General features: G+C 47.8%; 1 protein-coding gene across 8 annotated transcripts in view; it reads left to right on the top strand.

The window, feature by feature from the left end:
• Positions 1–26,946, top strand: part of Mprip (myosin phosphatase Rho interacting protein) — a 115,438-nt gene that overhangs the window by 78,468 nt on the left and 10,024 nt on the right. For 3 of the 8 annotated variants that reach the window (XM_029484025.2, XM_029484024.2, XM_029484022.2), the window contains exons 8-18: positions 1,768–1,909; positions 2,627–2,734; positions 4,420–4,476; positions 5,406–5,474; positions 9,054–9,143; positions 10,024–10,133; positions 13,359–13,929; positions 15,772–15,888; positions 18,310–22,113; positions 25,210–25,357; positions 26,257–26,374. In XM_029484025.2, coding sequence (XP_029339885.1) covers positions 1,768–1,909; positions 2,627–2,734; positions 4,420–4,476; positions 5,406–5,474; positions 9,054–9,143; positions 10,024–10,133; positions 13,359–13,929; positions 15,772–15,888; positions 18,310–22,113; positions 25,210–25,357; positions 26,257–26,374 — 5,334 coding nt within the window. The remainder of the gene's footprint in view (positions 1–1,767; positions 1,910–2,626; positions 2,735–4,419; positions 4,477–5,405; positions 5,475–9,053; positions 9,144–10,023; positions 10,134–13,358; positions 13,930–15,771; positions 15,889–18,309; positions 22,114–25,209; positions 25,358–26,256; positions 26,375–26,946) is intronic. The other 5 variants (XM_085829973.1, XM_029484023.2, XM_021178482.2 and 2 more) reach the window with 3 other exon arrangements.

The following is a 26,946-nucleotide window of genomic DNA, read 5'->3' as shown; positions in this document are numbered from 1 at the left end:
TCTTGAGACTTCTGAGCCTTTGAAGGAGTTCTTATAGGAGGTTCTTAGACCTGTGTCTGCTAAGTGTGGAGAAGCTATGATCCCTATAACACTGTTAGTGACTAACAGAAAACTAATGGAACTCTGACCTCTCCACCTTCCTTTGTGAGAGCTACATCTGTCAGAGTAGCCTGAGTGAAGCACTTCCTGTCACCTCTATTGTTTCAGAAACACCAACTTAGCCACAGAGAACTAGCTATATGCAGAGGTTGCCCAAGCTCCTGGTTTCATCATGTCTTGGCAGCTATAGCAAGTCCCCCCTGTTTCTCATGCTAACTACTCTGCTTGGGACCTATAAACCTATGTTCCATGATGCCAGTCTGGCCGGCACAGCCCTCCTACTATCCTGGGGCCTTGAAGTCCTCTAGCCAGATCCAGTGCTCTCAGCCCGAGAAGAAACAGCGGCCCTGGGATGGTGGTGTCCAGCTCTTCCTGCAGCAGTCTAGCTGTACAGGACGCCTTGGCTGCACTTAAAAGATTTTCCTCTACCTGACAGCCAGCAGCTGCTTAGCTCACTGCTTTCCCAGCCAGTCTCCTCACCTCAGCCTGTATAGGCACAGCAAGCTAATCCAGCACCAGTCTTCTAACGAGTATGGAGGCAGAACACACACAAGCCCTCCTGAGCCCTGGCTGTCTTTGCCCTCTTACCTCCCTTGAGGAAAGGAACTCTTAAGGAAGATTTGTAGTGACCCCTGAAAAGAGAGAGTCCTGGGTTCTAGGCCATGACTTCCTCTTGCCTATTAGAGATTTTAATTTTCTGGAAGAGACCTTTATCACTTCCTCTCAGCTCCACACCACTGGTTCAGAATGCTTGCCACGCCCACCCTCATTGTGAGGGAGTAGGCTCTCCCTTGGAGAGCAGGCCTTGGGTTTGGTGAGAAGAGACCATCCTCCCAACAGGTTGAAATCAGCTCTCAGAGCCCAGGTAGGCAGCCCAAGCCTTCTGCCTAATCCCACAAGGTGACTCCTTAGGCTATGTGGTAATTATGGGTTTCCTCTCTTCAGCCATTACCTTGGGGTTTGCTGCTTTAAATCTTAGATAACTTTGATTTATCATGATTTGAATTTTAAAAGCAGTCTTTTTCTGTTCATTCATTTCCAAGCCTTATTTTCTTTCAGGTCTTGCCCTCTCCACCCTCTGCTGTGTTCGCGCCTCCTCCACCTGCTTCGCTTCCATCTCAGCTCCGTCGTCCCAGCCACAGACCGCCTGACAAGGCCGCTGGCCTTTCACATGAAATCAACTGCTTTGTTTTATTTTGATTTTGATTCCTTTTAATGTTAGCAGAAACTGTTAATTCATGGGCTTTTATCTTGCTAAATTTTGAACACCCTACTGTGGGGTGCATTATAACTAGAGGGTGCAATGTGTGCGGAGGTGGTGGTTGTCCTTTATTGTATCTGACTCAGGGAGGTTACCAAGGTGTACCAAAGTGAACGAGTCCAATGTTGGGGCAGGGCCAGTGCAGGCCCAGCGTGGAAAGGTTCTATGGCTGTTCCAGCCCAGCATGAATGGGGGAAAGTGGAGCTCAAGTAGACTGAATCTGTGCCCTAAGTCCTATCAGTACTGTGTAAACAGTGCCTCACTTGTTTAACAGGAAGGCTAACCCTGGAGCCCAGTGAGGTAGCCAGGTGTGCAAGCTGACCACAGGAGCCCTACTGGACTGGAGACGCAGTCCACCTTGGGAACGGGGACACTCGAGTTGAGCAGCTTCATGTCCTCTCTTGTAGGAGGTCCCAGGTAATTGAGAAATTTGAGGCCTTGGACATTGAAAAAGCAGAGCACATGGAAACCAACATGCTGATTCTGACCACTCCATCAAGTGACACTCGTCAGGGCCGCAGTGAGAGACGGGCCATCCCTAGAAAGCGGGTGAGCTCCAGTGTGGGGCCAAGTGGGGCCTTTGGCAGCATGGCTTGGGTCTGGGGAACACACTGCCGTACATGTTCTGAGTCCCATACATACCAGGGACATGTTTCTTCTGGGCCTCTACTCTGTTCTCTTCCAATTAGCCTCTTGAGCATCAGCCTGTCTTCCACATCTCCCTCCTACAGCGTTAGCCTTCTGTGCCACAAGATGCTTCAATGAGTTTTAGATCCCAGTTGTAACTAGCACAATTTCTTCCCACTGAGGCCACCCAGGAACAAAGCCGAATATGATATCTTTTTCCTTCTTTTGTTTTTGGAGTGGCAAGCTGTACCCTCGTTTCTCTGCTTAGCCTACAAGGTCCATCAGACCTCAGCCGTCCTCCTCCCAGATTCCTCCAGCCTTTTGCCCACCTGCCTCTTCTGTGGCCTGCTGTACCCAAGATCTTCTTTCCAGTTTCTTTGTTGTTCACAAGGTGCCTGCTGTCTGTCTTCTGTAACCTGAGAAGCTGCAAAATTGGGTGGGACCAGTGATAACCAGGCATCCAAAGAAAAGGCTGCTCTACTGACCAAAGCATGCCAGGACATGGGTTATCCCAGAACCTGCTGTGGGGCCTAGACAGCACTGCCCCACTCAAGGAGGGATGAACTACCCAACTTGTTGTCCCCATGCCTGCCCAAGCTGCCTTGAGCTGTACTGATGGGTGGCTGCTCTCTGCCACAGGACTTTGCCAGCGAAGCCCCCACAGCTCCTCTCTCAGATGCTTGTCCCCTGTCTCCACACCGAAGAGCCAAGTCATTGGACAGGAGGTCCACAGAATCCTCCATGACGGTGAGCCCAGGCCATGTGCCAAGTTCTCTGGAGATCTGTGCCACTACCGCTGCTGCTTCTGGCCACTCTGGGCTACTGTCCATTTATGTCTCTATGTCCACACTGGCCCTCCCTGTGTACCACCCTTATGCCTGTGAGTGCCCCACCCACTGGTCTGCAACCCATTGGCAACTGACCATTCTTCCCTCTCCTGGGCCCACCCAGGACTGGGGGCTGTGTGGCACCCTGAGTAGCAGCACATGGAGGTCTCTGTGCACAGGCGGCTGCACAGGGCCACTGCAGATGTAAAGCCCCAACTTGACCTCTGCTGTCTTGCTTTTGGTGTTTATTTTTGTGGCACTTTGGAACAGGATCCATGTGGTGTTGACAGTTTGTCCCATTTGAGGGTGTGTACAGGAATGAAGCTGCAGACAAAGTTCGGCCTGGTTCCTCAGCACAGCCTACAGCCTTCCAGGAGATGTGGCACACTCACCAGCTCTCATCCCCCAGCCAGAGCAGGTTCTCTATCAGCTCAGCTGGTAGCCACTATTCCTGGCAACCACCAAAAACCCAGAGAGGAAAGAGCCACAGGGACCAGCTTCCACCATTCCTTGAGGCAGGCACAACAATGATAACCACAGCAGAAGGTTTAAGAATCTTTCATAGAGCAGCAGCTCAGCAGGCAGTGAGCGGGCCTTCATCCCAAGTCTCCTGAAGCAACAGCTATGCACCATCAAAAGGGGACTTCCCTTTGTACAGGTCTCAGGGCTGGAGCATGCTAACGTTTGTCTCCACTGCTATTGGTTCTTCAAACAATTCTTGTGGAAGGAAGTCTTGTGAAGGAAGCATGGGTTACAGGAAGGCTCCACAAAGGGAAACCTCATCTTACTCTGTTCAGTTGTGGCATGGCAAGAGCCTGCTGCGGCCTCTCCACAATGGAGCAGGAACTCCCAGGATGCCTGTCCTGGTTGGTGTCACTTCTCTGGATCAATCCCTGTCCTTGGAGTAATCAAAACCAGTTTCTGATCGGGACAGCTGTGGAAGAGACCTAAGAGCACTGGGGACCACAGAAGGGGTAGCTGGGGTCTTCAAAGCCTGTCCTTCTGGGTATACTTGTAGCAAATGAGAACTTTGTTCCCAGCGGAATACAGGCTGCTCCTCATTAGAGCAGCACCCACTCCGACCTGCTGATGGTCCTGACCTACCTTCCTCTGTAGGGAATAAAACAGAACTTCTTCCTGGTATAAGAGTAACCTTCAAGTTGGACAAGGTTATTGCTACTGCTTTGTCCACCCCAGACATGGTTTGCCTCTCAGGCTTCTAGCCTTCAGTCCTTCTGCAGCCTCAGCTGAAGCCTTTGGATTCCCCTTTCAGCAGGTGTCCCCGTGTACTTAACATGCCTGGGGACTCTCCATCTGGGCCCATGCTATGACCCAAGGCAGAATGAGCAAAGCCCTGAATAAGCCAGGATAGAGACCTTAGACCAGCAGCCAAGCAGCCTGTGCTCCTAGGCCCACGTTTGTCTCTCAGCTACTTCCTCAGGGACGCATGCCTCTGGGCAAGAGAGTAGGCAGGCTTGTCTGGTAGGTGGTGGAAACTTTCTGCTGCTGCTTCATCTACATAAAAACAGCCCTGGTAAGCATAGTTGTCCATCACTGGGGAACCCAGATGGTTTCCCTTGAGCGCCTCTCTCTTTTCTTTCTCAGCCTGACCTGCTGAATTTCAAGAAAGGCTGGCTAACCAAGCAGTATGAGGATGGCCAGGTGAGTGTGTGTGTAAGTGCTGAGGCCTGGAGGACTGGGGAGCAGATGCAAGTCCCAGCTTGTCCCTGGTAGGGTTGGTGAGCCCTGATTCATGCTTTTGGCCTGCAGACAACCTACAACATCCTACAGTTCCTGCCTATGATTGCTCCTAAAAATTTTAAAGAGTCTGTGCCTCCTCAGAGGCAGAATGGCCAGCCTATGGCTGTGGGGCTGGCTTGTGTTTCCATACAAGGCAGCTATACATGGCAGACACATAAGGCTGCAAAACCCTTGTGTTGGACCATCTCATCTTTAAGGGCACCCTAGAATTGTGAATTGTAAATATTAAGTCCAAATAGGAAGAATTTGCAAGCCTCACCTTAGCCAGAAGCACGTTAGGCCCTTGCCTATAGAAACCCAGTCTGCTCTCCTAGCTCCGTTTGCCTTGGGAGACTGTGCCAAAGCATCCCCTCTTCTCCTTCTTCCACTCTATTTAATGCCCTTGCCTTTACCTGAAGACTCAAGTTCCCTTCCTCAGAATGAAGATTGGGACTTTCGCAGGTTAGTTTGTACCTGCTGGCACTGTGTTCACAATGGTGTGTCAGCCAAGTGACTGTGCCTCTCAGCACCTTTCACAGCCACCATTCTGTGTGATGGACCCAGAACTGTCTGCAGTCTCTGCAGTTAGGATGGAGGCCTGCAAAGCACCATCACCAACCACACACTGGGGCACAGAGCTGGCCAAGGCCCACTACTCTCCACTGCCTCATTGCTGCAGTGCATCTAAACAGGGCCTCCCTGAGGCCATGAGCGCATGGCTGCCTGCCAGAACAGCCCTCTGTTGCCTGCTTTACCTGTACTCTCCAGGGTGCCTAGACTCAGCTGGGGTCAGGGAGGGGCATCAGGTATGTTTGCAGGGTAGTTGGATGTTTTATCTTTCTCTCCCTTAGTGGAAGAAACACTGGTTTGTCCTGGCAGATCAGAGCCTGAGATACTACAGGGATTCCGTGGCTGAGGAGGTGAGAACACTACAAGGCCTAAGTGGCATCTAAAAGTCCAGGGCTGAAGTCTGTGAAAAGGTAGCCTACTGCTTTGGGTGTCATGGTTTCAGTCTACTGGGATAGTACATGCAGATGGACCAGCTTTGATGGCAGAACCGTTGCCCTCCTCAGACATTATGGTCATGCTCTAAGGACTTGAGTTCGGTATCTTGATGCAGTAGGCTTTGACTACTTTGTTTTCTATATTCTTTTAAGAACAATGAAGTTGGGCTGGAGAGATGGCTCAACAGTTAAGAGCACTTGGTTTTGTAGAGGATCTGGGTTTCTACACCTACATAAAGACTCACTACCATCTGTAACTCGAGTTCCAAGGGATCTGATGCTCTCTTCTCCACAAGCTCCAGGTACACATGTGATACACAGCCATGCACACACGCAAAATACTCATACAAATAAATCTAAAAAAATGAAAGAACAATGAATTTAGTACTCTGGGTGAACTCAAGTCTAGTTTTGTCTTTGGTTTTCAACAAAAAAAATTGTGGTAAATTGAGTCTTGGTTAACTTATGTCTTGGTTAAATTATGTCTTGCTGTGCCTTGTGGTAGAGGAACTCATATTCAATAAATCATTTTTTTGTGTACTAGGCTGTGGGGGGAAACACTTGCCATGGGACACTAGTGGGTGTCAGAGAATGGGATGTCAGTGTATGGAGAAGCCAGTTGTCTCATCTCCTACCATGCAGCCAGCACTTTACCAAATAAGCCATTTCCTCACCACTCCTAGAAGACCAACCAGAAGGACTCTTTCCTTCACCTACAAAAAAGTCTTTTAAGCAACCTGACAAATCTGTGTCCTGCTTTACCCCTGCTAACTCCATCTGGGGTCCTTCAGAATCACCATCCATCCTCACGAACCTCACATTTGCCATACCATGCTCGTTAGTTGGGAGAGAGGGGGTGGAAGGAACAGAATCTCTTGGCTGGTTTATGTATTTAAATTCCTGAGATCGGCCTCCAAGAGGAGGCTGTTGATGAGCTAGGCAGGGTACACTTTGAGCAAAGGTGGACCTAGTACTCAGAACTTTATTTGTGTGTGCCACAGCATGGTATAGAGGCCGACTTGTAGGAGTTCTCGCCTTCTACAGTAGGTTCCAGGAATTGAACTCAGATCGTCAGGCTTAGTCACAAGCACCTTTACCTGCTGAAAATATAAGTGTTCAGTGAAATGTGTTGTGAAAGTCAAAACTGCTAGAACTGTGTTTATATAACACGGATGGCACAAAAGCAGAAGTAGATAAAACTGCCAGTGCCTTGACAACAGGCCAGAGTCAGATTATACCAACAGTCAACAGGCTTGTATTGCTCTACAGTTAATGATGTTTAAAAACAATAAAATAGGTTCCTGGTATTTTTAAGTTGCAGCCCTTGAATGCCATTCTCTATAGTGTTCTTTTTTTAACTTTTATTATTACTATGTTTGTGTATGTACACACGTGTGTGCATGATCTTCTATGTGTGGGTACAAACATGCCACGACTCTCTTGTGGACATCTGAGGGTAACTGTGATGTTGATTCTTTCCTAGTATCTTTAAATGTGTTCTAGGGATGGAACTCAGTTACCCGACCTATGTATGGAGCATCTTTGTTGAACATCCCCTTTTTAATGGTCTTTAAGTGGGAAATGTCCATCAGCCATTCAGCCGCATGCCAAAGCCTTACCGAAGAAGTTACTGAGTTACCAACTGAACTAGCCACTTCTTTGTGGACTATTACTTGAAGAAACAGCTGACAGATAAACTCTGGTCACTCAATTTTGAGAGTTTGGGAGGCATTTTCATGAAAATAAACCAGGAATCTATTTCTTCAAGAACAATTTGTTGCCAGTAATGAATAAAGTTTGAACTTTCAAAACAAACAATAAAAAATAACAATTTGGGTTAGAAAGTTAGATCAGCAGTTAAGAGAACTTGCTGCTCTTATAGTGGACCACATGAGGATTCACAACTGCATGTACCTTCAGTTCCAAGGGATCCAATGCCACCTACTGGCAGGCGCTACTCACCCATAATACGCATACAGGCATACAGATAAACATTCACACATATAAAAAGAAATACTTTCAAAGAATAGCCTAGTCTGGGCATAGTGACACATATCTGTTGTTTCTGCTACTCAAGGCACTGAAGCAGGGGAATCACTTGAATCCAAGAATTTGAGACCACCTTATGCAGTATTCAGAGACCTTGACTCAAGAAGAGAAAGTGAAAACGTTGGAAGGTTTTGTTCATCATTTTAGCAGCTTCTATTAATCTGCAAGTTCTGCTGCTGACATAGGCAGGGATTGCATAGATTTTGCTCCTGCGGAATGAATTCTATAGACATTTGGTATTGTCTGTGACCAATTATAAAGCTACAGAACAAGCCTGGCAAAGAGCTGTTGAAAGGATAGAAGAACCCTGATTTCATTATTAACAGCACAGGACACTCACTTGATAGGACTGCAGATTCCATGCTGCAGTTAAGCTTTAAGACATGACTACTCATCAAGACAGACCAGCCAGCCAAGTCCTTGAAAGTTCTCCCTTTCCCATCTCTGTGTTAGACCACTTTCTCTTTATACATGTTAGCCAAAACGGTACATGGGAAACTGACTGAGAAGCAGAAGATGCCCAGCATCCTCTCCTCTCCCAGTACAGGCACAGAGGCTGCAGAAGTGTAAACACTGCCACTCTATAGACAGTGACTGTGGAGCAGATTTTGATTATTTTTTAATTTTAATTTCAATATGAAGTGGGTTTAGTATGTGATTCAAACTAGCTTTAAACTTAAAAGTGCTCTTCTCCAACCTCCCAAGTGCTCAAATTCTAGATGTGAACTGCCATATCCAGCTTTTATTAAAGTTTTTCTTAAGTAAATAATGTTTAAATTTTTTATTTTCAATACAGAAAATGTCATCAATAGTTGAACTTAACATAGACAAAATTCTTAAGAGTGTGTCCTAGTTGGTTTTGTTTTTGTTGTTGTTGTGATAAACACAATGGCCTATAGCAGTTTGAAGAAGAAAGGGGTTATTTCATCTTATAGTCTATAGTCCATCACAGAGGGAAGTCAGGTCAGGAGCTGAAGCAGAGACTGGAAGAACACTGCTTACTGCCTTGCTCTCTATGGCTTACTCAGTTTGTTTTTCTTATACTACCCAGGACCACCTGCCCCAGGGTCAAAATGCCCATGGTGGACTAGGCCCTTCTACACCAAGAAAATGCTCCACCAACTTGCCCATAGGCAATCTGATGAGACAATCCCTCAATTAAGGTTCTTTTTTTTTTTTTTCCATGACCCTAGTTTATGCCAAGTTGACACAAATCTAACCAGCACAGGGGTCTTCTTACTTTTTAGGCATGTAAAAGGATTTTAATAAGAAAACATTTGGGGATCACTGTAGAATTTCTTTGGCTAGATACACAGAGAAATGGCGCCCAAGGGACGGCGCTTGTAGACCAGTTGGTCATGTCTAGCCCTGTAAAGACATCACAGAGACATGCTCACTCGGGCATCCTCTCCCTGGATCTCCTCATGCCCTCATTTTCCTCTGCAGGCAGCTGACCTAGATGGAGAAATTGACTTGTCCACTTGCTATGATGTCACTGAGTATCCAGTCCAGAGAAACTATGGCTTTCAGATACATGTGAGTCTGGGGATGGATGGAGTTGCCAGCAGTTATATCTTAGCACATGTGGTCAGTGTTCCATCTTCCCTATTAGTGGTGATATCGCTATCCTGTGGCTGCTGACCTGTACTCCTGATACATTGTATGGACAAAAATAAATGGGTTTCTGTATCTTTTCCCCCAAGGCCTTTAAAAGGCTTTGTTGTGGAAATTATTTTTTCTTTTATTTTTATATTGGAGTGTAGGACCATTGGAAGGATGAAGAGTGTGGAGAATAAAAGATAAGGGCTGCTGGAATCTGGTTAAGGGATTTCTAGTACATTTGTGTGCTTCAGTGAGGCTTCATAGCTTCATAATGGTTATAGTCAACTGAGTTACTCTCCTTTTATTTGGTACCCATCTCTAAGCCTGGGTTCATGGTTGTTATCTGTTCTTTCTGATGTGGGACTCTGTTCCTTATATCATCTCCTCACTATCACCACCAAATGTGGGGCCTAGGCAGACCACAGTAGCTCTCTAGTCACCCAGAATTCTGGACATGTACTGTACACCTATGTGGAGGGTATAGGAGGCTGGGCCATTGCTCTCCCTGCTCCCAGCCAGTTTTGTGTCCTGTCCCTCGGGCTAGCCGAGCTCTTTGAAGAGAAGAACGCATGTGATAGTCTGTCTATGTGCCAGCAAGTAGCAAGTGTGCACTGCCTTGTTTAGGGGACGCTTAGTTCACCTCTCCCCAAGGTGTGGCCCTATTAGTCTGCCTGTCTCAAGCAGGTTCTATACAACATTCCACAAAAAATCACCTAGCCTAGACCTCTTCCTTTTGGGACTTTGTTTATTTTAGAGATGGAGGCAGCAGTCACTCCAATGGGCTGATCACTAATGGTTAGTATTTTTTGTGTAGACCAAGGAGGGTGAGTTCACCCTGTCAGCCATGACATCTGGCATACGACGGAACTGGATCCAGACCATTATGAAACATGTGCTCCCAACATCTGCCCCAGATGTGACCAGGTAAGATGAAGGCCTTGCTAATTGCCCTAGGGTACCTGGCATTCCCCGAGGCCTGAGCCCAGTTACACTACAACATGATTTCCTTTCCTCCTGGCCCACGGTCAGCTGGTTACATGTTCCCTGTGACTCTTTGCTTTTCTTCCTCTGCTGGCCTTCCTTACACTGAGCTGGCCTGCTAAGCCACACAGGTCACTCTCATGCCTCTTCTCAGAGTGGAGGCCTTTGTCAGCAGAGTTTAGCCCTCAGACTGGGTTCAGGCTCCACTGTGGGCCTTCTCTGATAGTTGCACCCTAGCTCTGGGTGGAAGCAGAGTTTTGCTTTATGTCTACTGTAGTTTGCACTCTTGTTTTTCACTTCCTCATCAGAGTCCTACATCTGCCTGGTTGGTAACATAATCGGGAGATACTTCTGTCTCAGGTGGTGGGTCCTGAAGCCCACATTTGAAAACTCTGTTCCCTTGTGTTAACGTGCTATTGTGTGTATTTCTTAGAACATGCAGAATGCCTCCCCTTTCTATTATGAAGAGTCTAGATCTCCCAGTGTTCATCTTCAGGACAACCCAGAGGCTCCATGTGTGACAAGTCTTACTGTTCTTCACCCAGGGCTCACCTTGAGTACTTTCTGCCTCTCTTGGTTCGTGTTGCTGCCAAGTATGGTTTTGGGATCAGAGGTTTCGGTGTATGTTGGCCTGTGACAGCATTGGCTGTATCTGTTCTTTCCCCAACTCTCTCCTCTGTCTGTCTGGCTCTATTTCTTGTTGAATGAGAAGGAAAGGAAGCCTGACCTCCTGTCTTCAGTCCCCTTCCAAGGATTGTTATATGGTCATTTCTTTACTCGTCAGTAAACAGCATCCTGACTGCTGCAGTACAGTACCAGTGTGGGTCTGCAAGGCCTACTTTTATCCATAAAATAGCCCTCTGTCACTCTCAAGAACTGCTAGGGGCTTAGATAGATGGCTGCTCTTTCAGAGGACCTAGGTTCAAGTCTCTGCACCCACTGAGTTCCAGGAGAGCCAACATCCTTCTCTGGCCTTCATAGGCACTGCGTGTACTCGGTACACAGATGTACATGCAGGCAAAACACCCATACACATAAAAAAATAATAAATTTAAATTTTCTTTTAAAAAGAACTGTTGAAAATGAACAGTGGCCTCCCTACCTCCATGGCTCCTCCAGTCAAGAGAAGAGCCCTATAGCAAAGTGAAAGGTACCTGAGCTGCTCTTCTGAGGTGGCATGCAGAGGGAGGGAATCAGGGTTGAAATGTCTAGGGCTGTTGCCTAGAACACTCACTTGTGCATGTTTATGCTGTGTTCCATGGAAGGACTGAGGCCCAAGGCATGAACCTAGAGGCCCTGTATCTCTCTCTCGTCCACTGGTATTCCTGGCTAGAATCTACTTTATAATTTAATGTGTCTTCAAACTTATATGGTGCCTCTACACCTGTTTTTTAGCCTGTGTTGTTCTGTTTGGCCCATCAGAAGGTATTAGAAGCAAGGACAGCAGTGTCAGATCTCTCTTCTCATTTCTGCCATGTTGTCTATGGTGAGGCCGTCTCACATGACTACAGTACTTCTGGGTTGGGACATCCTCCCCCAGGAGCATAACTGTCCCTGCTCCCAGGTGTCAGTGTCAACTCCCCACATAGACCTGAGATGTCACCAATTTTCTCAAAATTCCACCAAAAGGTCCACTCTGGGTTGTTTTGGTTTTCCCTGTGCAAGGATCTCACTATATTGCTCAGGTTGGCCTCTCCCTCTGCCATCTGCCTAGCCTACCATGTGCTGGGTCATATAGGCATGCCACATTGCAACTCATTTTTAGTGGACCGTTGTGAGCTGCCTGTGGGTGCTAGAAACCAAGTCAGATCCTCTGCAAGGGCAGGCTGTGTTCTTCACCCCGTACCATTGATTCAACCCCTTCCAACTCATTCTTATTTGCATGTTTGTATGATCTTAAACTGGACCCTTCCTGATTCTTCTGCTCTAAAGCATTTGATTTTTGTTTAAGTACTTATATTTCTTAGTGTGGGAGTGTTTGTGGGAGCATGGTTTCACAGCACATTTTTGGAGGCCAGGGGACAAGTTTATTTGTTTTCAACATCTATTGTTTGTGTACATGTGCCTTGGCTGTTGTGCACACGTGGAGGTCAGAAAATAATTTGTAGGAGTTGGTTCTCTCCTTCAACCATGTGAATTCCAGGGAGAACTCAGGTCCTGGGCTGGGTTTGGTAGCAAGTGCCGCTACCTACCGGCCCAGGCTCTTTGGTTTTTACTGCTTGCTTCTAGAACAGGTGACCCAAGGGAATCACTTTCTCTTTTATTTGATGTCCCTTTGACAATCTCCTTTTTTGTTCCTGACATAAACACAAGTGCTCTTGGCGCTTTCCTCTTGGGCCATCCTATCACCAAGTCTGATACTTCTGATTCTGTTACGACTTGGATGAGACCAGGGCTGGCTATCTAGCAGTCACTGGGACTTATGCCCAATGAGCCCAGTTAGCCCCTTTTCATGATGCCAATAGTAATGTCTTACCCCTCTCTCCTGCTGGAGTGGAGGCCTCTTCCTTGGGGAAGACTGGGATGTTGTCTCTGTGTAGTTTGAAGGACTAACAGGATTGATATGCATGGCTGTGCCCCTAGTCACCACCTTCCTCAAAGTGGTGGGCATTATGCTGCCTTCTATCTGATTGTGTGGGCTTATGACTACCTGAGTCACTTGTCCCTTTGACCAACAGATAGTCACAACCTCACTCTGACCTGTCATGCCTGGAGCCAGAGTTAAGTTTTGAAATCAAAATGAGGGTGTCTCCTGTTTATTGAAATCCCTGAGTCCTTCTGAGAAGGGCTAGTTCTCAATCATTCTGTCACTTCATAGGGTCTGACTCACCAAGGGTCTGGATAGTGGATAGGCCCATCTCTCTCCTGGGACTTATAAAAGTCCATTGGCTTTATCCCTGTCATCCATGATAGGACTGCCATGACATTCCCTGCATACAGTAGTACTCCATTTTTAAGGATGAAAACTGAAGTCTCAGGAATAGCCGAGGCTCTTTTCCCTTCCCATCCCCATCAACTAGGTTTGAGTTCTCCAAGGGAGGACCAAGTACATATGGAACACTCTTCCATCCACACTCAGAAGCCACTTTGGTGTGTGGGCTGGCTGACCCTGTGACCTTCTAAAGTGTCCAAGCTCCCTGACAGCTCCTGTGTTTCCTTGCCCCATAGCTCATTGCCTGAGGGAAAGAATAAAAGCACATCTTTTGAGACCTGCTCAAGGCCAACTGAGAAGCAAGAAGCTGAACCAGGAGAGCCAGATCCTGAACAAAAGAAGAGCCGTGCTCGAGAGCGGAGGCGGGAGGGTCGCTCCAAGACCTTTGACTGGGCTGAATTTCGCCCTATCCAACAGGCCCTGGCTCAAGAAAGGGCCAGCACTGTTGGGTCTTCTGATTCTGGTGACCCTGGGTGTCTTGAAGCCGAGTCAGGTGAGCTGGAGCGTGAACGAGCTCGACGTCGAGAAGAACGCCGCAAGCGCTTTGGGATGCTGGACACCATTGATGGACCAGGAATGGAGGACACAGCCCTACGTATGGACATTGACCGGAGCCCAGGGCTGCTGGGAACCCCTGACCTCAAGACACAGAATGTCCACGTGGAAATTGAGCAGCGTTGGCATCAAGTGGAGACCACCCCTCTCAGGGAGGAGAAACAGGTGCCCATTGCCCCTCTGCACCTATCCTTGGAGGACAGAAGTGAGCGGCTCTCCACACATGAGCTCACCTCTCTGCTAGAGAAGGAGGTAATGTGGGGCAGCTCCCTCCCTGCATGTAAAAAACTGTGTAAAAGCACATATTCTTTGTACTATGGTAGAATAGGGATGTGGCCTGGGGCTATGGTGAGATCCGGTTGAGTAGGCATTAGATGGAGGCATTCTAATGTCTTGTATAGAACCATATAAGCTAGCTCTTGTGTTATAGCATAGGATTCTCATCAAATATGTCCAATTACATCTGCACATATATTTATGTCAACAGTGAATTCTATGACCAAAGAAGTTACAGGATTAATCTTTAATTTAAATGCTTCAAAATCCAAAAGACTTTTAGTTGTCACCATGACACAAGCAGAAAGTTCCCTGCCTTGAAGTTTTGGTTTTATATAAAATTACTAAATGCTATAATGTAGTGGACTGGGGGTATGGCCCCAGTGTTACAGCATCTGCATAATCCATAAAGCCCTGGGGGTTCAGTCTCCAGCATGGCAAAACAAAGCAAAATGTTCAAATCACATGGACAAACCACATCATGTGTCTAAGTAAAGATGTAACATGGTTGAAGATCATTCTTATATTTGGCCCATCCCACAACGTATACAGTTACTCCAGAATCATTTTAAAAGGAAAACAATAAACCCTAAAATCTAGAATACTCACGTGAACTATTTGAGATGTGTGCTCAGCCTGCATAGGGTTGGTTTTTGCCCGCTTTTGAGCATCTTCCTCAGCAGATTTCAGGTGTAGTCTTATGCTTTTTCTGTAACAGCCGATTGAAGTTCTGCCACTTCTGCCTGTTTTGCCTTTGGTTTTGTTTTGTTGACCGTATGAGCCTGATAGATGGTTACTAGCACTTTGGCTTTTCCATTTTCTGTGCCCTTAGGTAAAATGGAATTAAGTAATTTTCTAACCTATCAGAATGAGCCCTCTGGCCTGTAGGCTGCATACTGAGGTGTTTGCTTGTTTTTCGAGGTAGGGTTTCTTTGTGGAGTTCCTAGCTGTCCTGGAACTCAATCTGTAGACCAGGCTGACCTTGAATCCACAGAGATCTGCCTGCCTCTGCCTCCCAAGTGCTGCGCCACCAATGCCCAGTGGAATTGTGAATTCTTAACTGAATAGTAGGTGGGGTTCAGTGTTTAACATCCCTCTCCCTCTCATAACCCAGAAATCTAGGGTAGCCCCATAGAGCAGAGCGTCAGTAAGGATTTCAGAATTTGGGGGAAGGGTAGATGGTGACTTTGAGTTGAAAGAGAGCTGGGCGTGGTGGCGCACGCCTTTAATCCCAGCAGAGGCAGGCGGATTTCTGAGTTTACAGAGTGAGTTCCAGGACAGCCGGGGCTATACAGAGAAACAAAGAAAAGAGAATGTAGACCAGTTATAGGTTTCCATGTTTAATTTGAGGATATACTAGAACTTTATGTGGGATCTACGCTGTAAACTTGGTCAGATGGGATATTCAGTAGAAACTGAATGTTCCGCAGGACCTGAAAAGGGAACCTACACGCTAGGCCAAGGACCCACCCACAATCTTTCTTCTGATAAAAATGTGCAGCGTTCTTTTCTCAATGAAGCACAGCCTCCTCCCCAGATAGAAACGTGACACATGGGCCTGCGCATTACAACTGTGAACAAATGCAGAAACTTAATGGGCTAGGCAGGCCTTACCTAAAGCAAAAACAGGAAATATGCACCTTGGCCACCAGAGAAGAGCGATGGTGCTGATGGCACAGTTCTATATATATGCTGTGTATCCAATGAGATGTCCAATGCCAGTGAACAATCCCCATTGTTTTGGCCACCTGTGGTCAGCTGCTTTTGCTTATTGCCATCATGTTTGTGAAGTATATGTATGTGTGTTTTCACCAACAGCTGGAGCAGAGCCAGAAAGAAGCCTCGGATCTTCTAGAGCAGAACCGGCTTCTGCAGGACCAGTTAAGGGTGGCCCTGGGCAGAGAACAGAGTGCCCGGGAGGGCTATGTGCTGCAGGTAGGGTGGGCAGCTGCCAAGTCAGCAGTGCACTCAGGGGCTTCCATGTGAAAGTTCTGCTCAGGCCCACAGGCTAGGAATGTGCAAACATGGCAAAGCTATGGTCAGTCAACAGAGACCAAGGCTCTTAGTGCCGTGGTCCTTGCTGTTAGGACACTGATTTGGGGGAATATGTCCCAAATCTCTACTACTGAGGACTTTCTTTTGGTTATGAAATCATTTTGTGATCTCTTCTTTGGGCTTTCTAGACATTGTGCTTTTGTGAAAACCCATGTATTTGTATGTCATTTATCATTGTTTTCACCATAGTGAGATTGGACCCAATGCACATACTGAAAAAACTGGGCCATACAGCAGGCCGAGTGCCACCTTAGGGCCAACAGCAAGGTAGTATAGAACTAGAAAATTATACCACCTGCCACCTACCCCCATTCCTTTTTAACCAGTCTAAATTTCAGAAGGATATATGACCACCTAGCCAACTTAACCAACCAGGAGCAGGGTAAAAGTGGTGGCAACTAGGTGCTGAGCTGATGGCCCACGGCCAGTGTCCTCCTCAAGGCATCTTCCAGAACTCTGCTGCACTCAGATTCCTAGGGTACTCCTGATGTGGATAGCCTGGTGTGAGGACAGGTGCTGGGCTTCCTAGGACCCACGCTAGCTCTGGGACATGAAGGAGGTGGAATGTTGTCCTGGGTACTGGCATGCTGTTGGGGAACAAAAATGTGAGGGAGAATGGAATGGGGTGGTAGAACTGAACTGAAGCTCTCACCAAAGACCAAAGATAAGGTACTGGCTTTAGATGGCTGTTAGGGGCCCAGGTTCTAGTCTCAACTCTCCCACTGATCCCAGAAGTACACCCCTTTCCATACAGTAGCAGCCTTCTGCCTGTGTAATGTAGAACTTGCTCTCCAAAGACCTTCAGCTTTCAAAGACCTGTAGTCTCTGCCGATTTGCTTGCTTACATGCCCACATCTTTGTGTACTAACCTTAATCTTTGTCATCAAGTTGCAAGTGGACCTGGAGTCCTTCACTCCCCTCAACCAAAGACCTACTTTACCTTCATGGCTATCCCTCACACGCTGTGTGTGTTCTGGCTTACCTTTATCCCCGATCTGATATTATTGTACCATCTTCCCTTCTAGCCAACTCACTGTTGTCCTACTTCAGACCTTGCCTGGAATTGGCCATGGCCAGGCATCTCCCTTCTATACAGCCCACTCAGAAAGCCTTTAGGGTATTCAGACCATCCCTAATTTAAGGGTCATTTTCTTAAGCCTGTTTTGGTTCCATCATACAAGACTTGACTTCATACTTGGTGGTAAAGACACCACTAAGGAGCTTTGCACATTGCTAACTTGTGTATCTATCATGGACCATCATGCGCATCTACACTCAACAGCCTTGCTCAGCATGGGGGCAGCTTCCTGCTGAGCCTAATAATGATTACCCACGAGCTTCAAAATGCTTACAGTCAAAAGTGAAAGGGGGAAAGGGGCTTTGGGGGCACTTGAGGGTTCAGAGATGCAAGCTCGGGGTAGGGTGCTGTGCTAACTGCTGGGAGGGCTGCATGCTTTGGTGAATGTGGTGTTGGAACTGGAACCTACCTGAGTGTCACATCTGTGGCTTCCCCACCAACAGACTGAGGGAGCCTGGGCAGGCCAGATTCTAGGTGAGGCTCGCCTGACTTAGCTGTATTGTCTCCCCTCTTTATATTCATTAGTTCTGTCTCTTTTGTGTGTCTCTCAGTATGGGGAGTTTTGTGTTTTATTTTGGGTTTTGCATGTTTCACTCTTATTTTGAGCTTTATGAGGGTCTGTTTTATTACATTTTGCTTCGTGATCTGCATTCCCCTTGTTCTGTCTTCTTACAGGTAGAGATTAGTTTTCTCCTTACGGTGGAGGCCTGACTACGCTTTCTAAAGGAAATGTCCAATGTTACTTTGCTGACATCTCTCGAGTAGCTACCTGCCTTCCTTCTCTTCCTGTCACAGAAGGAAGTGACGTCACTTTCTTGTGCCTTAGGCCTTGTGCTGCTTTAAACATGTGGTTTAGAACTGCATACTTTGTTTTGCAAAATCAATTATTTGGTCCTTCAGTCTCTGTTGTACTTCTCAGTGTGTTCCATTATTCAGCTTTATTTGGTTTATTTCTTCTAGATACTGTTCAGTTAGAGCTGTTTTATTGGTGTTTTTTGTCCTGTGTTCTGTTTATGTGGAAGCAGCTATATTTACCCAAAACAAAACAAACAAAACCCACATTAATTTGAATTTTTTTCTTTAAATGAAGAAAAAAAGTTGTGCAAAGGATTAAAGGCAAACCCACAAAGGAGCTTTTCTATGATTGATCCTGGCCAGAGGTGTGACACTCAGAACAGGGTGGCCTGAGTGTTACTAACCAGTATTTAATCGGTTTTTTTAAGACTGAAGTGGCCACTTCTCCATCGGGTGCCTGGCAGAGGCTCCATAGAGTCAACCAAGACCTGCAAAGTGAGCTGGAAGCTCAGTGCCGGCGGCAGGAGCTCATCACACAGCAGATTCAGACCCTGAAACACAGCTATGGGGAGGCCAAGGATGCAATCCGCCACCATGAGGCTGAGATTCAGACCCTGCAGACGAGACTTGGTAATGCCGCTGCAGAGCTGGCCATTAAGGAGCAGGCTCTAGCCAAGCTCAAGGGTGAGCTGAAGATGGAGCAGGGCAAGGTTCGTGAGCAGCTGGAGGAGTGGCAGCACAGCAAGGCCATGCTGAGTGGCCAGCTGAGGGCCAGCGAGCAGAAACTCAGAAGTACAGAAGCCCGGCTGTTAGAGAAGACACAGGAACTCAGAGACCTGGAAACACAACAGGCATTGCAACGGGATCGACAGAAGGAGGTGCAGAGGCTGCAGGAATGCATTGCTGAGCTCAGCCAACAGCTGGGTACCAGTGAGCAAGCCCAGCGTCTGATGGAGAAGAAGTTAAAGAGGAACTATACATTGTTGCTGGAGAGCTGTGAGCAAGAAAAGCAGGCACTGCTGCAGAACCTGAAGGAAGTAGAGGATAAGGCCAGTGCCTATGAGGATCAGCTACAAGGCCATGTGCAGCAGGTGGAGGCCCTCCAGAAAGAGAAGCTGAGTGAAACGTGCAAAGGCAGCGAGCAGGTACATAAGCTAGAGGAAGAGCTGGAGGCCCGAGAGGCCAGTATCCGCCAGTTAGCCCAGCATGTACAGAGCCTCCATGATGAACGGGATCTCATCAAGCATCAGTTTCAAGAGCTCATGGAACGTGTGGCCACATCCGATGGGGATGTGGCTGAGCTCCAAGAGAAGCTGAGGGGAAAGGAAGTTGACTACCAGAACCTCGAGCACTCGCACCACAGGGTCTCTGTCCAGCTACAGAGCGTGCGCACTCTGCTGAGAGAAAAGGAGGAGGAGCTGAAGCACATTAAGGAAGCACATGAGAGAGTTCTGGAAAAGAAAGACCAAGACCTCAATGAGGCTTTAGTTAAAATGATTGCCTTGGGCAGCAGCTTAGAGGAAACAGAAATTAAGCTGCAGGAAAAGGAAGAGTGTCTAAGGAGGTTTGTGAGTGATTCTCCAAAGGATGCCAAGGAGCCTCTGAGTACCACAGAGCCAACAGAAGAGGGCAGTGGCATTTTGCCCTTAGGCTCAGTCACCAGAGTATTTCCTGGCTTTCCTCACTCTCAGCCAGAGGATGAAGATCCAAGTGCTGGCCTGGGGGAAGAAGGGAGCAGTGGCAGCCTCAGCAGAGAGGAGAACACCATACCCTCAAAGTCAGCTGATATGCCTGAGAGGGAGGGGCATCTGCAGAGCACATCTAAGTCTGATCAAGGAGCCCCTATAAAAAGGCCAAGAATCAGGTTCTCCACAATCCAGTGTCAAAGATACATACACCCTGAGGGGTGTGCAAAGGCATGGACTAGCAGCACATCATCAGATACCAGCCAGGACCAGTCACCCTCAGAGGATAGTGTGTCCTCAGAAGCTACCCCTAACACACTCCCAGCAGCTGCAGATGCTGAAACCTACATCTCTATAATCCACTCTCTGGAGACGAAGCTCTATGTCACAGAGGAAAAGCTCAAAGATGTGACTGTGAGGCTGGAAAGCCAGCAGGGGCAGAGTCAGGAGGCATTGCTTGCACTGCACCAGCAGTGGGCTGGCACAGAGGCACAGTTGCGAGAGCAACTCCGTGCCAGCCTGCTACAGGCTAGCGCTCTGGCCTCTCAGCTAGAGCAGGAAAGACAACAGAAGGCCACGAACATCGAACACCACCCTGGGGAGCTGGAAGACTTCCAAGCCAAAAATAGCCAAGCCCTGACATGCTTAGAAAACTGCTGGAAAAAGCTAAGGTCTTTGCCATGGGCTGACCAGGAGGAGGGCCAGGATGCATGTGCAGCCTCCCTGGCTAACATAGAGAGTATGCTTGTGAGTGCCATCAAGGCCCTTCAACCATGGGCTTCCCCTGCAGAGAGCAGGACGCAGGCTGAGCAAGAGAAGGAGCACCCCATGGAAAGTGGTATGGCAGCCCCTGTGCAGCAGCCCTGTCAGCCCATCTTGAATGAGCAGGAACACAGGAAGCTGCTTTCTGCTCAGATAGTCCTGGAGGCCTCACTCATCAACCAGATAGCTGACTCTCTAAAAAATACCACTTCAGATGTCTATGGTGTTCTCTGTGAGCTTACTCAGTCAGGGGAGTGGCCACTGAAGGAAGAAAGTGCTGCCCCTTCTGCTGGGCCTCCAGTGGAGATCTGGGCCAAGAAGGTACTGGTGAATGGTGAGTTCTGGAGCCAGGTCGAGTCACTAAGTAAACACCTAGGAACACTGGGAGAAGAAACAGCCTGCACATCAGGAGACAGGCAGCAGCATACTCCCCAAAGTCTGGCTGATGCCACATGGATTCGTGCAGAGCTCAGCTATGCCACACAATCAGTAAGAGAATTGTTCCACCATAGGCTGCAGAGCATACAGGAAACCCTACAAGGGACCCAGGCAGCCCTACAGCAGCACAAGTGCATGCTGGGAGAAATCTTGGGAGCCTACCAAACCCCAGACTTTGAAAGAGTAATACAGCAGATCTTAGAAACCCTCAGGCATCCAACTGGCAGGGAGGACCAGGTACAGACATCCTGGGACCAGAACCCATTAGGAGAGATACTGAGGCCAGGCACAGATGGCTCCCAAGAGCCTTTGCAGGCTTTGCATCAGAGCCCTGAAGTCCTTGCTGCCATTCAGGATGAGCTGGCCCAGCAGCTAAGAGAAAAGGCTAGCATCCTTGAGGAGATTTCAGCTGCCTTGCCAGTCCTACCTCCCACAGAGCCACTTGGGGGTTGCCAGAGGCTTCTGCGGATGTCCCAGCATCTCTCATATGATGCTTGTCTAGAGGGCCTTGGTCAGTATTCTTCATTACTGGTTCAAGATGCAATTATTCAAGCTCAAGTGTGCTATGCAGCATGCAGAATTCGGCTGGAGTATGAAAAAGAGCTGAGATTTTACAAGAAGGCCTGTCAGGAGGCTAGTGGGGCTTCAGGCCAGAAACGTGCACAAGCAGTTGGGGCCCTGAAGGAAGAGTATGAAGAACTTCTCCACAAGCAGAAGAGTGAGTACCAGAAGGTTATCACCCTCATTGAAAAAGAAAACACTGAGCTCAAGGCCAAAGTGAGCCAGATGGACCATCAGCAAAGATGTCTACAAGAAGCAGAAAACAAACACAGTGAGAGCATGTTTGCCCTACAGGGCAGGTATGAAGAGGAGATCAGGTGCATGGTGGAACAGCTGAGCCACACTGAAAATACCCTGCAGGCTGAGCGTAGCCGAGTTCTCAGCCAGCTAGATGCCTCAGTCAAAGACAGGCAGGCCATGGAACAGCATCATGTGCAGCAAATGAAGATGCTGGAGGACAGGTTCCAGCTGAAGGTTCGGGAGCTACAGGCTGTTCATCAGGAGGAACTGAGGGCCTTGCAGGAACACTACATATGGAGCCTGCGGGGAGCCCTCAGCCTCTACCAACCCTCACACCCAGATTCCACACTGGCCCCTGGGCCATCTGAGCCCAGAGCTGTGCCAGCAGCCAAGGATGAGGCCGAGTCCATGTCCGGGCTGCGAGAACGTATCCAGGAGCTGGAAGCCCAAATGGGTGTCATGCGAGAGGAGCTGGGCCACAAAGAGCTGGAGGGTGATGTGGCCGCCCTGCAGGAGAAGTACCAGCGGGACTTTGAGAGTCTCAAGGTCCTTAGCACCATTTATTTTTCAGAGCCACTTCTCTTTAGTGATGCAAGAAAGGGGACATTCTGTGCAACTGAGGTCTTGGATTTGGGATAAGAGAGAGTTCTTAACTTGCACTCAGCTGCTGCTCAAGCAGACCTGAGTAACGTTCTCGTGCGCCTCTATTCCTGACCCAGAAGGGACGCTAGCAAGAAAGCAGCATCCCTGTGGGAAAGGAGAGTAGGGTCTTCTTCCCTTGCCTGGCATGCCTCCAGGCACGGACACCCTTCACCTTCTTACCCTCATAGAACCCCTTCTGACTTCCAAGTTGAGGTATCAGTATGAGGACTGCCTCACATCTACCCACCTGAGTCTTCTCAGAGAGCAGGGTTTGGCCATCACCACACAGGGATATTTGTAAAGCCGTGTCAAGGGGTCCTTTCCTACCCTAGCTCCCCAAGGCAGAGTTGGCCTTGTGATGAGCACTGAGTCTGAGCAGGCTTCCCACAGTCTCCCAGGCTGCCTGTCATGCTTCTGGGAATACTCCTTTATCTTAGACTGTACGGTGTGTAACTGCCTGGCCATAATCATGGAAGGTCTTAACCATCTTTTAGAATCCAGAGGTGGCCTAGTAGCTGTGTCTTCATCTTCTTCCCCACTGGAAGGTGGACAGGCCCCAAGGGTGCCTGTGCCAGGTTCCAGCTGTCTTTTTGCAGGCCAGTGTTCCTGCCACAGTGTCTGTCACAGCTGTAGCTCAGCAGGGCATCTATGACTGTTTCTCAGTACGCTGACTCCACACTGAAGGGAAATAGTGGGACATACAGGCTGGAGCTTTTCCTCCTCACTCCCTCTGTCTGACACAAGACAGGTTGATGATACCTGAGGCACTGGGTCTCAGCATTCTTTTCCTAATTTCTGTCTAGACCTTTAAAAAACATTAAGCATTGTGAGGAAATAGCAAATTGTGTATTCAGTGATCCTGTGGAGAGCGTGTGCCAATCGCCTGCGCCTCTTTGCAGCTGCAGGAGTCTCCACGGCCTGGCAACTTCATAGTCAGTTAGCAGGCCGTCAGAATGGTTATGAAGGGCTCAAGGCTACCTAGTGGGAGAATACCTTAGAAATAAAAAGTACAGGTTAAGAGGAGGCCTTGGGCTTGACAGGTATGTCTGTGCCCGAGAACTTGAGGCCCTCTGTTGGGCTTGTGGCACAGCTGCACAGCAGACTGTCTTGAGAGTGGAACAGGGAACAGTTTTTCTCTGGGTTTCTGTCCAGATCAGAAAGCCTGGGCTGCTGCCACTGCCTCACACCACTTAGCATGAGTCCTCATCTTAGTCACTGAAGAACTTGTTTTGATTCTAGAGATGATGTAAAAACTAAAATCTGGAGCTGGAGAGATGACTCAGCATTTAAAGTACTTAGCAGCAAACATGAGGATAGAGTTTGAATCCTCAACCCTCGGTGTAAATGCTGGGTAGGCACAGTGTGATGTGGTCCGCTTATAATGCTAGCATGAGGCAGATGGCAACGACGGATTCCCAAAGAAAGAGAGATAGTAAATCAGCAAGCTCTGGGTCCGGTAAGAAACAGTATGAGGTGCAAGTGATCAAGGCAGATCAGCATTCAGTGTCAGCCATCAGCCATGGCTTCCGAGAACGTATAAACAAATACACACTCAACTTCTTGTTGTTTGTTTGCTTGCTTTTGGAAGGGTTGTTTTTCGTTGTTGTTGCAGTTGTTTGGTTTTTTGGTTGGTTGGTTGGTTAGTTTTTTAGTTTTTTTCAAAACAGAGTTTCTCTGTGTAGCCCTGGCTTTCCTGGAATTTACTCTATAGACCAGGCTGACCTCCAACTCACAGAGATCTGCCTGCCTCTGCTTCCCTAGTGTTGAGATTAAAGTCATGCATCACCACTGTCCAGCACACTCAAAAATTTTAAATTGGCATATAGAGTGACAATTATCAAATGTAATACATTTTAACATTGAAGCAACCTAGTTGTTAAGGATACATTAGTATCTGTTATAGGAATTTTGAACCCTATCTGCATGTATTCCAAGATGTTCAAATCAAAATAAAATGGAAGAGACTTCCTATAGGGCAAGCATCCATTATATGGACCTTAGAACCTGAAATAAGCCAAAATTTAAAATATTTTCCACACTAATAGACTTCGACAAGCAGAAACTTCCACAGTAAACAGTCTGTGATAAGTTCCATTTAAACTGCAGGCACAGTAAACAGGCTATGTAGAGAAGGTGACTGGTACAGCACACACACACTGCACTCAGCCCCAGGATGGAAGCAGAAATGTAAAGGTGCTGAATAGAGGCTCTTGGAAACGCCCCTCAGTGATGTGAGGCTCAGGAAACAATATCAAAGCCTAGTGATTGCATGCTTGGTGTTCTTTATTGAATCCAGCAAAATGATGGGGTAGGAACACAGAGTTAGAGCAACATTTCTTCAGTGTCTTTAAATCATGAGAAAGCTTGTTTTGCCCAGAAGTGGCTACTACAAAGTTCTGAGGAATGACCCACAGTCAAAGTAGCTGTGAGCTGCAGATGGAACAGGGCATGCATTACTGCTTGGTTGGGGAGGACAGCCCTGTCAGGCCAGGCCTGGGGCTCCATGGCTTTGAGGAATGGGGAATGAGTCCCCCTAGGACTCATTATCTATTCTGCTTGGAAGGTAATAAGGTTCTCAGTGGGTAGCCTCTCCTCTCCTTTAAAAGAGAGAAGGGAGAAGGCACGGGCTGGCAGTAAAGATGTTGGTTCTGCTCTGACTTGTGTGAGGACATCCTTGAGGTTTAGAAAACAGCCGAGGCTCCTCAGCTCCCAGAAATCAGCCCTGTTTACCCCAGCCCACAGAGGATGAGCCTCACTCTCCACCTAGCACGTTTGTCCGAGCATATCTGCTACTCTAACCAATATATGTGCTACCTGGCTGTGCTGCCACACAGTCCCAGGACAAAGCTACACATAGCCTTGGTACCTGATGCTAGAATCACGAGCCACGTCTTGAGACCGTATCATTTCCTGGACCAAGCAGGTGGCTACCTTATTTATTACACAGGACAGCCACTTGGAGGCAAAGGAAAAACCAATAAGCCCTCTTCCATTCTGCAGGCTACATGTGAGCGAGGCTTTGCCGCCATGGAGGAGACACATCAGAAGAAGATTGAAGATCTACAGAGGCAACACCAGCGGGAGCTAGAGAAGCTGCGGGAGGAAAAAGACCGCCTCCTGGCTGAGGAGACAGCTGCCACCATATCAGGTGGGACTAAGTCCACGAGCACAGGCTTCCCATGTCTTGGGCTGAACCTGTAGTTCACAAGAGGATTGGCCTTAACATTGCTTTTCCCTAAGATTTAACTTCTTAGTGGGTGGTGGTGGGCAGCATCTCTATCCTAGGCCATCCTTACACTCCCTGTGTACATGAGGATAACCTTGAACCCACTCTCCTCCACTCACTTCCCCGTGCTGGAGTAACAGATAAAAGACATGTACCGCCTCACCCTGTGAACGTATTGCTGGAGATTAAACATGGTTTCATGCATGGTACTAGACCAAATCAGTGTCAGCCATAGCCTTAAGCTTCATTTTGGAGAGAGGTATTTGAAGATTCAAAGTGAGTCAAGGACTAGCGAGAGAAATCTATTGAGAGCCTCCAAACTAAAAGCTAGTGCCCCAGCTGTTTGTGACATTGCAGAGCTGGTCCCCAATAGGTATCCCTCACTTGGAGTACTCTTCGACAGAGCATGGATATACACTAACACAGCCCCTGCAAGTGTTTCTCACCCATGTCATGTTTCAGTTTCTCCACGTGATTAATGACAGTACAGTGGCTTATGTTAACAGGGGTAAGTGAAGCAGCCCTCAGACACTTAATTTGTAAACTCATGCATGAATAGAACATTGACATTTACCTAATCACTGTAGAGTTTTTCTGATAGCAAATATAACATACCTGTAGCCAGGGGGAATTAGTTTGTGAATTTTCTCAGCCTTTATCTATCCCAGAGAGGGAGTCCTACTGCTGCTGAAATCAGTGTCAACAGGGGACAGACATTACATTAGCCTGCCATTGGCCTTGTGGAGGGATAATCTAGTAGAGACACTGCCACTTGTAGCCCTAGATTTTGTTGCTGAAGGTTGGTTATGTCCTTCCTGCAGCCATTGAAGCCATGAAGAATGCTCACCGAGAGGAGATGGAACGAGAGTTAGAGAAGAGCCAGCGGTCTCAGATCAGCAGCATCAATTCAGACATAGAAGCCCTGAGGCGACAGTACCTGTGAGTCACCAACCCTGTGAGAGCCCTGTGGGAGAGGGCTATTTTACCAAGTCTAAGACAGCTTTAAGGATGCTCTTGGGGAGGCGAGGAGACCTTGGTTCTAAGGACAGCCCACACTACTTTGCTCTCAAGACTGAGCCTTAAGATGCAGATAAACAAATGTAACAAGTGACATTTTAAAATCATAACTTAAACTAGACATGATGATGTTTGTAATCCCAGTACTTAGTAGCCTGAGGCTGGAAAATCGCCACAAATCTGAAGCCAGCCTGGACTGTATATGGAGACCCTATTCTAAAACGAAACAAAGTACTTTGTACTTATTAGGCTTGACTGCAGACATCATCCCCCAATTTGTTTGGACCACTGCTACTATATCAGCACCTTAAAAGGAACCAGGGTCTAGCTGGTGTTTTATGCCTGGTATGCCACAGCAGTTGGTGTTGGAAGTAGCCACAGCCGGGTGGTGGTGGTGCACGCCTTTAATCCCAGCACTTGGGAGGCAGAGGCAGGCGGATTTCTGAGTTCAAGACCAGCCTGGTCTACAAAGTGAGTTCCAGGACAGCCAGGGC

Source organism: Mus caroli, unplaced genomic scaffold (assembly GCF_978045245.1).
Source record: "Mus caroli unplaced genomic scaffold, Mus_caroli_1 scaffold_13, whole genome shotgun sequence".
NCBI lineage: Eukaryota > Metazoa > Chordata > Mammalia > Rodentia > Muridae > Mus > Mus caroli.
Note: the sequence above shows the minus strand (reverse complement) of the source record. Positions and strands in the feature narration are given on the sequence as shown.